The sequence below is a fragment of the Lepidochelys kempii genome, chromosome 5 (assembly GCF_965140285.1).
Source record: "Lepidochelys kempii isolate rLepKem1 chromosome 5, rLepKem1.hap1, whole genome shotgun sequence".
Lineage (NCBI taxonomy): Eukaryota > Metazoa > Chordata > Testudines > Cheloniidae > Lepidochelys > Lepidochelys kempii.
The window spans coordinates 61546957-61562573 of NC_136384.1; the positions used below are offsets into that span (position 1 = coordinate 61546957).

Sequence of the window (15617 nt, forward strand, 5' to 3'; positions counted from 1 at the left end):
ATTACAAGAATTATTTAACGGACGATAAACCCATAACATTTTGAGAGAGACAAATTGTGGCACCTCAATACCAGAAGAGTGAAGACAAATTTGAGAGATTCTACTGTTAGATTCAAAATTTCTAATTTTGATAATTGTACAGAGATGGGATTCAACTGACTTCCCTGTTTCTTTAGCTTTAACACTCCAGAGCAGATCCTGTACTGTATTTGAGCTGTACTTGGCACAGCTCAGAAGAAAAGTGGAGAAAAAGGTGGCACTAAGCCACATTCATGTTCCCCCAGTTTTGAGGCTGGTTGACAGCATAAATCATAGCCCTAAAGTCATTTAGGTTATTAGGTGTTTAAATATGGATATACAAGCCTTTCCTTTAGACACCTATTTTTTTAAATCTTGGTCTAAGTTTCTATGATTGTTCATTTATAAATTATATATTTGTTTAACCTGGATTAGACTGTAGAAAATGGAAGCATGGTCTAAACAATACACCTTGTAAAACTCGTTTAGATATTGTGTGCTGTATTATATTGTGTGATCTTTGAAGTGTTGACCGTAACCTCTTTACAATGTTTTATGTTCTACAAATAAGTGAACACATGCTAGAATTTGAGTGCAGTTTCAAGTCCACATCTTTCTTAAAGTGCAAAACTATCAGCTTAATGACAAAATGGACTGCAATGTAGTATCGGCACACTACAATAAAGAAATCAGTGTTTGATCTTTACATTTAGGCTATACAGTGTATTATATGTGGTTCTAGGAGACCCCAATTGCAATCAGGGTCCCATTACTTTAGGCACAATGCAAACACCTAGATAAAAGACAGTCCCTTCGCCATAGAGCTTATAATCTTTCACGACAGACAAAAGGTTGGAGGGGAATCAGGCACAGTGAAGTGAAGTGACTTGGCCAAGGTCACACAGCAAATTCCAAGGCCAGTAGGAATTCCTTTGGTCTCTGAACAAGTTCACCACTGGCCTAGGATCAGTAATTCCATTGAATTTAATGGAATAACTGTAACTGAAATGGATGTCTGCTTATTCCAGCAAGGATAAAGAGAGAACACTGAAAACTGTTAAAGCTCAGGAAACTATATGGTTGGATAGTTAAGATTCATTTTACCAATACTGGTCCAGGCACATAGAGATGAAAATAATAAATGACTCTTTGCAAGGAGGAGTGAATTCAGCAGTTTTGGGCCTGGTGCAGATCCGTGCATTCCATAGCAGCCAGCCATATCTATTTTGAGATGGAACTTCAGCTTTAAGATGCTCAGGAAAGTCACAAAGAAACAGAATGAGCTTAACAATTCCCTTCTCTTTGTTTTAAAGCATAGAAGCCTGATTACATATTTGGGTTCAGACTTATATTTAATGGAATGCACACATTCTGGATTGTTCTGCTGTGATACAATAGACTATGTACTAGCACTTCTTGCAGATGAATTATGCTTGTTGGTTTGTTCTTGCTGGTTCCTCTCCACTGGGTTCAATTGTTTTAAACACTGAAATTAAGAGTTCTGTATTACAATTTTTCTGCTGCTGTATTACTTTCATGATGCCTAGCTCCCTGAAACTTGGTACTATAAGGCATTCTTCCACTCCTAACAAAGGAAATTATACAGCTTTATTGTTTAAAAAACACAGGAATTTCTGTATGGATTCTTGGCATACACTTCTACTTAGTTTTTGTGTGACATTCCTGGTCGATATGACTGTATATTTACAAGTAGTGTTTTTGGGGGTGTCCAACTTGAAAGTCACTTCTGGACCCTTTAAGGTATCAGCTGTGACACCAAAAGCTGACACATTTAAAATCACTATTCACTTATAGGTTTCAGAGTAACAGCCGTGTTAGTCTGTATTCGCAAAAAGAAAAGGAGTACTTGTGGCACCTTAGAGACTAACCAATTTATTTGAGCATGAGCTTTCGTGAGCTACAGCTGTGAGCTGTAGCTCACGAAAGCTCATGCTCAAATAAATTGGTTAGTCTCTAAGGTGCCACAAGTACTCCTTTTCTTTTATTCACTTATAGAATATTAATGCAACAGTGAGCGCTCAAAACTGAAATTTAACACAGTTTCAAACCCGGCAGTGTGGAAGACTGCATGCTGCCTTCTTAAAGCATATAACAAACAAATCTGTTTTTAAAAAAGACCCCTCTCCTCCACTTCACTGAAACACCCTAAAAAGCCCCATTTACTGCCCACCCACCAGGAAGTCTTGTGGAAAAAGATTCATGAATGTTCCTACCAAGAGGAAAGGGGTATACTGGTTCACCAATTCTCTCACTTTAGCCATCTCCAGAGCTTTGGTTTTATTGTCACCATCCTTTCCACCAAAGACAAGCAAACAGGATTCTCTTCAAACCTCATGTAGCTAAACTTCACTTATCTAGAGAGGCTCCTTTTAAGCTTCGTGAAGCACTCTTCCCATGGGACTGAGTACACTGCCAGCAAAGGAATCAAGAATCCAGAACTGGTCTTGAACAAAGAATACTTATTTTTTAAGAAGTCCTTTGATGCTACAGTAGTACTAAGTTTCACAGCTCTGAGACACTATAGTTTAGAACAGAACTGTCTTCCTCTCCAGGGTGGTAGAAACATAGCACCTAATATAGACAATGTATTTGTGTTGAAAAGTGGTGCAAGTTGCCTCAAACTACATCTTCCCTCAACAAAGTGAAGTAACAGATCTTGAAAGACTGGTTCCCTTTTTTATGAGAAGGGCTGGGGGAGTGAAGGGCAAGACAAAAGTCACAGTGAAAAGATACAAGATTTGGAACAACAAAAATGAACCAAAACCATCCCACTCACCTGACTGAATAAAGTGCAAGCAGAGCACTTCTAAAGGATAACTCATGGTGGGATACAAAACCATCATATCATCACAGGCCTTCTTCAGCCTGGCAGTCTCATGAGGAAACTTGAGGAAAAAAAGTCAAAGCAATTTATTTAGCTATTCATGCAGTATTATTAGATGTTATTTGTGTTATTGAAGAGACTATAAATTAAACTGTTCTTACTTTTGACAAACACTGAATGAAGTTTTTATAAAGCTTTTGGTGGTCTTCACTGGGAACCGTGTCTACAGAGTTCACTGCATGTTCAAATGCAGTAAAAAGCTGAAATAAGAAATTGGTAAGTGTACAACAGTGTGAATTAGCAAGAAAAGCTACAAATAGTGAACTTATGAAATTTAGTCACTATTTTGGGTAACTAAACAGGGTGCAATATACCATAAACATGATTATAATATGTTTATTTGGCCCCACTGTGCCCAGGTGGTCCTTCATAGAACTTCTGTTGTGCAAAGAGCAAAATACATAACAGGGTGGTTCTTCATACTCAAGTATTATTCATGTAGTGTTCAAAGCCTGGTAGTAAGTGTGCTACTAGTTGAAGGAGGTAAACAATCTAATTCATGCAATGGCATAAGATATATACCAAAAAGAGCGCACATGAAGCACTATCCATTATGACAGCTATGAGCTTGAATAACTTATTAAATATTGGTATGCAAGTGTTCATTTTGATGCTCCTATTTTGGGTGCCTTTAAGATAGAACCTTAACACTGCCAAAATGAATCTAAACTTTTAAAAGTAATGCATCACAAAAGATTTTTTTTTAAAACAGCAGTTATGTAAGACACTACATTACAGGGGCTTTTCAAAAATGTATTCTTCCATCTCCAATAAATTCTCCTGATTTAATTTCTATTACCAATATTCTGGGACACACAGTGTGTAATATTTTCAAAGGGTCTATGGCCCAGGACCACAATGTTATTTAGGCTCCCAACTTCCACTGATTTCAGTGGAAGTTAGAAGGCTAAATACTGTTGTGGATCTGAGCCTAAGTGACTTAGAAACCTACAGACAAAATTTTCAAAAAGCCTAAATCCCACTGAAAGTCAATGGGTCTTGGGCTCTTCATGTCACTTAAGCACTTTTTAAAATTTAACCCAAAGTCTAGTTGCCTGTATCCACTAAGGTGTTTAATGGCTATTTTGCTTCAGTCTTCACTAAAAAGATTAATTGTGACCAAATGCTTAACATAATTAATATTAACAACAAGGGGGAAGGAACACAAGCCAGAATAGAGAAAGAATGGATTAAAGAATATTTAGTTAAGTTAGATGTATTCATGGTCTGATGAAATTCACCCAAAGGTACTTAAGGAACTAGCTGAAGAAATCTTGGAACCATTAGTGATAATTTTTGAGAACTCATGGAGGACGGGTGAGATCCCACAGGACTTTAATGCTTTAAAATTTGCTTATGTCACCAAGATGGGAGGGGTTGCAAACACTTTGGAGGACAGGATTAGAATTCAAAATGAGCTTGATAGACTGGAGAATTAGTCTGAAATCAACAAGATGAAATTCAATTAAGACAACAGTAAAGAACACTTCAGAAGGAAAAAAAACACAAAATAGTGAATAACTGACTAGCCAGTAATACTGCTGAAAAGAATTTGGGCATTATAGTGGATCACAAATTGAATATGAGTAAACAACGTGATGCAGCTGAAAAAAAGGCTAATATTCTGGGATGATTTAACAGGACTGTCGTAAGAAAGACACTGGAGGTAATTGGGCCACTCTACTTGGCACCAGTTTTGGGAGCTATACTTTAAAAAAGGTGTGGACAAATTGGAGAAAGTCCAAAGGAGAGCAATAAAAATGATAAAAGGTTTAGAAAACCTGACCTATGAGGAAAGGTTAAAAAAACAGGCATGTTTAGTCTTGAGAAAAGTGACTGAGTAGGGACATGATAACAATCTTCAAATATGTTAAAGGCTGTTATAAAGAGGACAGTGATCAATTGTTCTGAATGTCCATTGAAGGTAGGACAAGAAGTAATCAGCTTAATTTGTAGCAAGGGAGACTGAGGTTAGATATTAGGGGAAACTTTCTAATGATAAGAATAGTTAAGCACTGGAATAGAGAGACTGTGGAACAGCAACATTGGAGATTTTTAAGAACAGGTTAGACAAATAGCTGTCAAGGATGCTCTAGATATACTTGATCTTGCCCAGCATGCTGTGAGGGATGGACTAGCTGACCTCTCAAGCTCTCCATTTCTATGATTTGAGTAGGAGGGAGAAACATTACCAACTGCTGTGTCTCATTATCTTGATTCTGTGTACTGTCTGGCAGTAATTGGATCAGCCTCTTCCATAGCTGGTGGAGCTCAGCATTATCTGCACCTTCCTCCTGTTTTATCTTTATCAGTTTGTGCCATGTGCGAGCCACCTGTCAACAGGAAAGAGAAATGAATCATTCTGTAATTCATTTAAAAATCTGACACCCAGTGTGATCACGCCAATTTATTTTAACCCCTTGCCAATAAGATTTACAATTTCCCAACTTAAGTGGTTGGAAAATAGCATTAGCACTTAGCAAGAGGCAAGGGCTAATGAGTGAGTGTTGGACAAATTACTACACAGTGCTGTTTAGTACAGTCAACAGAACTAGTGGTATTTAAGCAGTTTAGTACAACAGATGTAGCTGATGGTCTGTAATTGCTCATTTAACCTTGTATAACAAAATACTGCTGTAAAGAAACCTTTCAAATGTTCCTTCAAAAACTCCATCATAATAGAGGAATCTGCATTAACAATAGGTCTGATACTACCCTACATGCACTGTGTAAGGTAAAGAATTCGATAAACCATACTTCTGATGACCAGTTTAAAAAAGAAAATAGCTCCCCAGGCACTATTATCTTTTCCAGCAGCGAAGTGACTCTGCATTATATTCAGACAGAGAATGGAATACCTATTAAAATTTGAGACTGTTAACAGAAGTGAAACACAGAAAGTATCAAATAACCACAGTGTGGCTCTCTCTCTCTCTCTCTCTAGTGGCTGGACCACATAGAGGAAGCTGAATTTATGAGTCTAATACTGGCTTTGAGATACCAGAGCTGGATTTTAAGGCTCACACAGCAGAAGCTCATGCTTCTAGAACCTGAGATCCCAGGTTCAATCCCTCCTACTACTGAGCAAACTCTGGTTTATGTTTTACATCTAGGTTTTCAAAGGTTTGTCTGCCTTGCAAACAAAATAACAAACTAATAATAATCCTTGGCAAAGAATTTTTGCTATGAAACTAACATTAAAGTTCTCAAACTTCAAGGAATCGAAATACTCCCAAAAAACTGGAGTAGATGAAAAAATACTGTAGAAAAAATAGTATGTCATCATTTAATTACAAACTGTATTATAATGCATAAGCACAAGAGGGCAGAATTAAGGTTGCATAGGCATCCTTTGAGCTGGCATTTCCTAACTTCTGAGTCCCTGAGTTAAAAAAAAAAAGTGGAAAAATATTCAAATGCTTGACTGCCACCAGAAACTAACATTTTAATGCAATTTTGTTTATATGACACAACATGTCAACACGGTGAATTTCAGAACATTGTATTGAACAAAATGATTGCAACTTCCTTTTAATAAAAGGTAAACTAACCATTTCTAGGATTGCTTTTTATGTTAAGACATGTCAATTCAATAGATTGCCTCTAAATTTAGTGGTAAAAGCTGGTCGGAGAACAGAGGTATATAATTAAGCGAGATGAGTTCTCGCTACAAAAAAAAATATGAATAATTTGCATAGGAAGAGGAGAGACAGTAAACCAGTAACTGACCTCTAGGTATTTTTTTTCTTGGTGATACAATTCCACAAGTTTCCTACACACTTCACACCACTTCTGCTTGTCAGTACTAGAAGAAGATGGGGAAAAAAAAAAACACGAAAAGGCTAGGTCTGTTTTCTAACAAATATGGAGAAATGCATTCTTCAAGACACACTGACAACTTGAAATCTAGACTTTTTTTTCTTTTTTAAATGAAAGCATTAGAAGTTGCTGCAGATACTATATGTGCCTCCAAGTTCTAATGCAACTATTGTGAATTTTTTTAGAATGTTTTTCTCTTGCAGTTACTGTGTGAAAAATCTAAGCAAACTGTATATAGTCAGTTTATCCTAAATGCTGTCAAATGCAAAAAGTAAACAAACTGGAACAAAAGTATTTTCCATTAATCTTTCAATTATAGTTATCTTAGATGTTACTTGTAACAGAAGTAATTAAAAATGTTTAAAAAGATGTATGATTTATAAGTTGACAGTGTCCATTAGCCAAAACCAAAATCACAAAAACAAAGCAATAAGAACACTTCAATCAGTTGAGGAAACTGGTGACATACAACCAGAGCTAGCTTTGTTTAGAACTGTAAACTGTAATGGGAGATGAAATTCCCTGTGACCATAAAAATTGTTAGTACAGGTACTAGTGATATTTATGCTAACCATCAACATCAACTGAGAGTTATGAGATTTATAAAGTTCATCCATCTATGCACCACATTAAGTCAATGGATACAGTCATGACACCAGATACTTAATGTCAATAGTTTAGATAATATTTATTCCAAAAGATTTCTTCTTATAAAAAGACAATAGGAAAGTGATAATTTATCTCTATCCCAACTTCACATTATAGAAAACCACTAGGGGTGACAAGGCCTTACCTCAGATACAACATGAGTATTAGAATTAGTTACTATACACAGGTTTCAGAGTCGTAGCCGTGTCAGTGGCAGATTATCACATGTATCAGTGATGGCATTAAAACTGGATTTTTTCTATTGCAACTGAAATTTTAAGATAACATGTTGCAGTGTCATAATTTAATCTAAAATATTCTTTACCTTTCATAGAGTTCCAAGAGCTTTTGGTAAACATTGAACAAGTTTTCTTTGACATCTGTTTGGTTAGATTTCTCATACAAATTTGCTAATCCCTAAACAAAAGTAAAATGTATGTTAGATTTCACATCTGATATTTCCAAGATCATTTTAAGGCATGCAGTCTGGCTGTGCCCACAAGAAACCCAATGCCTTCAGTGCAGCTCTATTGGGATCTGTCTGCTCAAATCTCAATGCAGGATCAGAATATAATGTTATGCTGAGAGGTACTGGTGACTGCTTAGATCAGAAACTTCTTTGAGACTGGGTGTGAATGCATTCTTCAATTAACAAAACTGTCAGAGTATGTTAATCACAAAGCTCCTTTCCAAGTATTTTCAGACTGTTGGGGCAGAGATGGTCAGTAGTGTGTTTTGTAAAGGGTGGGGAATGCAGAACACATAGAGCCGAGACAGTCAGCCTGAAAAAGCAGCTGAAAACAGTGTCTGCCTCTGGAAGAAACCTGCAGAGTGGTTTTTGGATCAGGGTGCAGGCTGAGAAGAGTGTACTTGGTGCTGTGAGCAAAAGAACTGCTTTCTGCTACACAATTCCTTCCATGTTCAGAGACACTTTCTTTATAAACAAACAAAACTGCATCAGAGAAATACCTGACTATCACCAATTTTTCCTCCTAACTGGAACATCCCTTGGACCCCAAACTTCGACTAGCTGCTTGGGTAAAAAAGGGGGCTACAAAAACATGGCAGTATTTCTTCACACAACGCACAGTCAACCTGTGGAACTCGTTGCTGGGAATTCTGTGAAGGGCAAAAATATAATTGGGCTCAAAAAGGTTCATGGTAGATAGCTCAATCAATGGCTATTTGCCAAGATGGTCAGGGACACAACCCCATGCTCTGGGTGCCCCCAAACCACTGATTGCCAGAACCTGGGCCTGGACAATATGGGATGGATCACTCAATAATTGCTGTGTTGTTCATACCCTCTGAAGCATCTGGCACTAGCCACTGTCGAAAGACAGGATACTGGGCTAAACAGACTCTTGTCTGACCCAGTATGGCCATTCCTATGTTCTTAAATATCATTTACATTATAATAAAAGATCACTGTATTTTCTTAAAATGATTTCTGAGATTAGTGAAGTGGAACACAGACTACCTGAACACAGTTAAGTAAAATCATATTTTAACACCAGTCAATGGACAACAATAAAGCATCTTAAATTGTGCAAGACTACAGAAAACATTTTTGTCTCAGTAAGTTACTGTTTTGTACTATCTTAAAAAAAGCCAGAGCCTGACTGGCTGATGAGGATTCAATTAAGGTAAGTTCAATATATGTCCAATTGTTGCATTTAAAAAAATTAAAATTACTGATATTAAAAAACCTCTTTATTAAGTTACAAAACACTAAATATTCCCTTTTACCAGACACATGAATCAACGACCTAGCCTTCAGCCATATGCTTCATGATGTGCCCTAAGGGCACAGGAATCTAATATAATAGCACACGTTGTAGATTATCACTTGCACAACCATCTTAAAGAGTGTCTATTATTGTTGCCTAGGACCATGGAAATCAACAACATAGTCCAATTTTCACAACTCTGTATCAGAGGCTGGGAAAAAAGTTATTGTGCACAATGTTCTCTCTTATAGAAGAGAAACACCAAATTAAATTTACTGAGTCATGAGCAAGGGAACTAAGAAAGCACCTAAGGGGGATAAGCATACTTTTTCTGTTTGTTTGTTTTGTTTTCCAAGGAAATGAAACATATTTATCCATTAGAAGACCTATCATAATTTAAATATAATGAAACCAAAACTTGCCCTCTTTTACACACATGCAACTCCCATTGGTTTTCACATTGTACATACAAGGAGTCAGATCCGCACTGGTATAATTTGTTATATGACAATTTACACAACTTGAGGATCTGCCCTAAGAGTCAAATGTTGATTGGATCTTGTTCCTATACTTAAGAACACAGTAGCTTATTTAATAGGACGGGTAAAGGGGAACTAGAGTCGAATACATACCTGCCATGCCAGTAGCTGGCTGGGTTCAAGTTCAGCAGCCTTTTTGTATGCACTTTGGGCCTGATCAGGCTGCTCTAACTCTGCAGCTGCCAGGCCAATAAACACCCAGGCATTGTAGTTATTTTTCTCTTGTTTCAGCACTGCCTAAAAATGTAAGAGTTCAAATGAAGCTAGTGTACTAAATGTGTCTTACAGACTCAACTACCGAGTTTGATTAATCAGTTTTCTTACTTTCTAGAATAAAAGCTCCTGAACATACTAGTCTGGTACACAGTGAATTTTATTTATTAGGTATCTATTTAACAAGATGTTACTTTCTGCATAGTGATAACATAAGTTAGAGCATTAATAAAAGGTTATTGTTTTAATTGGTAGCTTTCTTTAGCAAGAAGAAACTGCATATGGACAGTCCTCGTGACACAGGTCTCAGTAACTGTGGTCATTGAAGGATTCCTCTAAAGTCTATGGTTAGAAACAGACTTTTGTCACAGTCATCTGAGAATTAATACAGTAACTCCTTGCTTAACGTTGTAGCTATGTTCCTGAAAAATGCAACTTTAAGCGAAACAATGTTAAGCGAATCCAATTTCCCCGTAAGAATTAATGCTAAATGGGGGGTGGGAGGGCTTAGGTAAATCTTTTTCGCCAGACAAAAGACATTATATACATATACAGTATAAGTTTTAAACAATTTTAAACAATGTAATACTATACTCAGCAATGATGATTGTGAAGCTTGTTTGAGGTGGTAGAGTCAGACGGTGGAAGAGGGTGGATCGTCCGGCTGCTTCTCTTGCTGAACTTTCCCAACTCAAAAAAACACATCTAGAGATTGCGGTTTTGCTTTATTTCTTTTTTGTTGGTAAATTTCTTTATGCCAGTTTGGTGCAGTTTGACTCACAGCTGTGACTAGGTAAGTGAATATCCTCTGGCCCCAGAGCTCTGCTGAGAGTGTGGACCAACGACACCCCACTCCTAGGCCTGCAAAGTCCTCCCCATGCAAGCTCTGTGGCTTTGGGCTCAACATGGGAGCCAGGCAGAGCAGGCAAGCAGCAGGACAAAGGAAGGGACAGTGTGCTGCATCCTATCCCCAGCACCCCATGGGGATGTCTCTGCTGAGCAGCAGATCACACAGCCTGCACCAGTTAGTCACTGAACACCTCCCACCCCCTGAGATGCTGGTGAGACCAGTCATCTCCTAAGGGAGCCAATCTGCCAGGTTGCATGGTATGCTTGGGACACACAATGCAGAGGCACTGGGCCTCTAGATCCCTGCAGAGCTGGAAACAGCCGTGGGCTTCCGGGCCCAAAGGCGCTGACTTTTCAAACTGCCAGGGGGTGCTCTGCCCCAGGCCCTGCCCCCACTCCACCCCTTCCCCCAAGGCCTCATCCTGCTTTCACTCCACTCCACCCCACCTCTTCCCGCCCAGTCCCACTCCCTCCCCCAAGCATGCCATGTCCTCCCTCCTCACCTCCCTGCGTGCTGCGAAACAGCTGACTGCAGTGGGCAGGAGGCACAGAAGTGAGTGGGGAGGCACTGATCTGTGGGGCCTGCTGGCAGGTGGGAGGCGCCGGGGGTGGAGGGTGTTATAACCGAACACTGTGCAACTTTAAACGAGCATGTTCTCTAACAGAGCAGCAACATAACAACGAAACAATGTTAACTGGGACGACTTTAAGTGAGGAGTTATTGTACCCTCTGCTTCGCATTTAAGCACATGCAACCGAAAACTGATCTCCTTTTCTGGACAAGCTAACATGGGCAACTAATGAAATCAACATCACACCAACCCACAATATCTACCATCTAGCAATAAGATCCAATGTGTGAACTGAAAGGGTGGCATTTGTCTGACTCTGGTGAACTTCACCTTCATTCAAGAAAAGAAGACTGATCCATCGGATTTTAGTGATTACCCCACAGCAAAACATTCACTATGAACACTGCCAAGATGTGTACATTACTTAGTATGTATATTACTGCAGAAAGTATAGAGTACAATTCCAGTAGACAGAAAATAGTAGGGCTTTTTATATGTACACACAATTAATGTTTATACAAGTGGAAGAATTAATTACCTTGCAATGTTTTAAGGCTTCTTTGTATTCTTTATTTCTTATTGCATCTCTGGCACTTTTCAGTGCTGCCTTCACCTCCTTATTTGACATTATTACTGCTAAAGTCAAAAGGACAGAAAATTAGTTTTAAGAAAAGACATTTATATCAAATACTATTCAAAGCATTCGACTTATATTGCATTATCATACACAGAGAAAACATTTTAGCAAATGTTAACAATATGTTCGCTGCTGTACAAGTATAAGACAAAATCCCTGCCTCAAATAGTTATCAATCCAGTACAGACAAAAAAGCAGTACACAAATAAAAAAATGTATATGTGATAGTACACCTCTAAACCCCAATCCCAAGCACATGCATCATTTTTAGTATGTGAGTAGTCCCACTGAAGTTATTGGGACCAATCATGTACTCAGATGTATCATAAAGTGAGCTGTAGCTCACGAAAGCTTATGCTCAAATAAATCGGTTAGTCCCCAAGGTGCCACTAGTTTTCCTTTTCTTTTTGCGAATACAGACTAACATGGCTGCTACTCTGAAACGAGTAATATGGAGATTTACATGTTTCTATGTCATTCACATTTTAAAGATTTTCCCAACACTTTTTGACCATACCATTCTACCAAGATCACTGAGCAACTTCAAATTCCACTTCCTAATGTGGGAAAGAACACTTCATAAGTTTGGAAGGGATATGTGCAGGAATGAAGGAAATATTCAAGTTTGTTTTTGTAAAAAAATGGAAACATAAACAATAAAGTTAACAATATATTTTGAAGTTTACACATAGTACCATTTAAAGCACATACATGTATATTTAAGTATATTGTACACACACATCAGTCTGATACACACATTATTTACACTCACTCTAACACATGCAGCATTAGAAAGCGTACATGATTCGGATGCAATTATCATCATTGCCAGGATGGGGAGAGTGGCAGGAAGGGGATACCCCAGTGTAAAAGGATCTATGTCTGAATGAGTAGAAAAGAAACACTATACTGGGGAGCAAGGGTCCACTATGAAAAACTGAATAGAAGTCAGTAACAGCCATGTTAGTCTGTATTCGCAAAAAAAAAAGGAGTACTCGTGGCACCTTAGAGACTAACCAATTTATTTGAGCATAAGCTTTCGTGAGCTACAGCTCACTTCATCGCGTGCATACTGTGGAAAGTGTAGAAGATCTTTTATACACACAAAGCATGAAAAATACCTCCTCCCACCCCACTCTCGGGAGGAGGTATTTCTTCATGCTTTGTGCGTATATAATAAGATCTTCTAAACTTTCCACAGTATGCATCCGATGACGTGAGCTGTAGCTCACGAAAGCTTATGCTCAAATAAATTGGTTAGTCTCTAAGGTGCCACAAGTACTCCTTTTCTTTTTGTGAATAGAAGTCATATATTACTATTTATTTATTTATTATCTAGCACAGTCACAGACCAGTGAGACTGGAAAGATAATAACTCTATACTCTGGCAGTTACTCCCTGGATATGGGTGAACTAAGTTCAAGTCCCTGCTTCTGAGCAGAAATTTTAAAACAGATCTCCCACATCCCAGGTCAGTAACCTGATCACCAGGTTACTGGCTACAATATGGGGGGGGGGAATCTCCAGTTTTTCATGAAAAGGGCTGACCTGGCTTAGGTGCCTAACTCCAGGAGTGGATCCCAGTTCAGATCTGTGATGCCAAAGTAGAGATAGGCCCTCTATCTCTGGCCTTGAGTCAGGCACCTAACTCACTTTGAGAGATGAGGGTTAGCCCCCACGCTTCTCCTTGGCATTTCCTACTGCCAGATTGGACAGTTCCCTGCTCAGCATACTGGTATTTGTAAATCCCTTTCTTTGGAGTCTAACTCACCCCATGCATGGTATAAGGAGCCTGGGCACCTAACTCAGGGCTAAGGATCCCACTTGGCAGCAGAGTGCCGAAATACCAGGTGTTGCAACACTGACTATAAGCGTGTGTATGTCTTTACGGGGGGCGGGGGGGGGGGAACACGACACAACTCCCGTGGCAGCAAGTCTCAGAACCCACTGTACAGATTCAGGCTTGCAGGGCCCGAGCTACAACGGTAAAAATAGTAGTGTGTAGACATCCCTGCTTGGGTAAGCCGGAACATCTGCACTGCTATTTTCAGCGCTGTGGCGTCAGCCCATCACGGCTGTAGCCCTGGGCAGGCTGCAGCCGGGGGGCGGGGGTTGCAGCGTACGCTCCCCCCGTCCCTTTGTGGATCTAGCGCTAGCCCCCCCCGCGCCGCCGCTCTTCGGGCTATTTCGCCTTCCCTGCCCAGAGCGGAGACCTCTCAGCCAGCGGGACTGCCCTGTTACGCCACTTCACCAGCAGCTGCCGCCCACGGGGCCCCAGGCCTCCCACTCAGCAACGCGCACCGGTCCCGCGGCACCCTCCCCGGGCACAGGGTCCCCTTCCACCCACGGACCCTGACCGCCCCGGCTTAGCTGGGGAGCGCTGGGCCCACGCAAGCCTCGCGCAGAGCCGCCGCGCCGCTCGCGGGGGGGAGGGCAGCAAAGTCCCTCAGGAGCCGCCAGCGGCCCCGCCCCCTACGCCCGCTCCCCCTGAGCGCTTCACCTGCCTCCACCTTCCGCCTCAATTACCAGCCACCAACTCCCCGTGCCCCGGCCACCCGGCTCGGCCGCGCAGGCGCACTGACTCGGTTACTACCCTTTCCGCGGGAGGGCTCTTGACGCGGCCCAGCACGCGGCTATCTTACCGTCCTCCCGCTCCTGTGGCATGATGGGAGTCGTAGTTCATCCCCCCCACCCCCCTCACCGCCTAACCTCCGAGGCATGACGGGAGGTGTAGTTCGTCGTGGCCCGCTGCGGCGGGGCCTGATGGGCGCCGTAGTTTGGTCTGCTGCGGGCAGAGTCACGGGGTCTTGCTCTCAGGCCTCAGGCAGGGGCCGGCCTGTCGCCGGGCCCTGTCAAAGCGCTGGGGTGGGCAGCGCGGGCTTTAGGCCCAGCCCTCGCTCAGTGGCTGCAGCCTGGCTGCCGGGGAGTGCTGCTCGCCCTGCGGCTGTGTGAGGGGCCGTGTGCCCGGGGACCTGGCCCTGGGCTAGGGGAGAGGATGAGGGGGCGGTGCGGAGAAGGGGCCCGGACGGTGGTGCTGGCGGCTCTGGTGCTGCTGCTGCTGGCTTCCACCCGCTGGGGAGGTGCGAAGGCGCGTCCGGCGGCTTGGGGACACCTGGGCGCAGGCAGCAGCCAGAGAGCGCGCAACGTGGTGATGGTGATGTGCGATGCCTTTGTAAGTATCCCACCAGAGCCTCCTGCTTCTCCAGGCCTCTACTCACAGGGAAAGAGCCTGAGCAGGTATAAAACAGGTAGCACCAAATATTAACCTGGTGTTGCCAGCTTCTGTAGAATCTGATGAGTTTGGGGTGCCCGCTGCACTTCAGAGACGCTTGTGCGATGTGACCCAAGGCAGTGTGTGCCTTGGTGTCAAATCGTCTTCCTCTCATGCTGAAATGGCATTTCACATTCTGAAATTTATTTGGGAGCTGTTAATGGGTCACAGTCAGGGCTTGTGAAAACACCTTGTCCAAGCAAGGACCACAATCCCAGTAAAAAAGAGGATATGTTAATACCCCAAGAGCTGTCCAGCTGCATCATCACTTCTGCTTGGGACCATAAAGACAGGGTTGCAATTAACTGAAAGACTTTGTATTTTTGAGCTTAAAGAAAGAGTCAGATTTTTTCTCAAGATCACACTTCTAAAAAGAAACCTGTTATTTTAATCAGTTAAAAATAATCAAATTATGT

General features: G+C 41.2%; 2 protein-coding genes across 8 annotated transcripts in view; one reads left to right on the forward strand and one right to left on the reverse strand.

Annotated features, from left to right (window-relative positions):
• The window catches only part of SKIC3 (SKI3 subunit of superkiller complex), an 80483-nt gene extending 65963 nt beyond the window's left edge, over positions 1 to 14520 (reverse strand). Inside the window, exons 1-8 of one of the 7 annotated variants that reach the window (XM_073344528.2) lie at positions 14435 to 14520; positions 11832 to 11929; positions 9753 to 9896; positions 7716 to 7807; positions 6653 to 6728; positions 5116 to 5256; positions 3025 to 3123; positions 2816 to 2924 (exon numbers count right to left, since the gene is read on the reverse strand). In XM_073344528.2, the coding sequence (XP_073200629.2) occupies positions 2816 to 2924; positions 3025 to 3123; positions 5116 to 5256; positions 6653 to 6728; positions 7716 to 7807; positions 9753 to 9896; positions 11832 to 11921 (751 nt within the window). In that variant the 5' untranslated portion in view covers positions 11922 to 11929; positions 14435 to 14520. The other 6 variants (XM_073344529.2, XM_073344527.2, XM_073344533.2 and 3 more) reach the window with 6 other exon arrangements.
• A 168-nt stretch (positions 14521 to 14688) lies between these two features.
• The window catches only part of ARSK (arylsulfatase family member K), a 53848-nt gene continuing 52919 nt past the window's right edge, over positions 14689 to 15617 (forward strand). Inside the window, exon 1 of the mRNA XM_073344536.2 lies at positions 14689 to 15102. Within this exon, the coding sequence (XP_073200637.1) occupies positions 14926 to 15102 (177 nt within the window). The 5' untranslated portion in view covers positions 14689 to 14925. The remainder of the gene's footprint in view (positions 15103 to 15617) is intronic.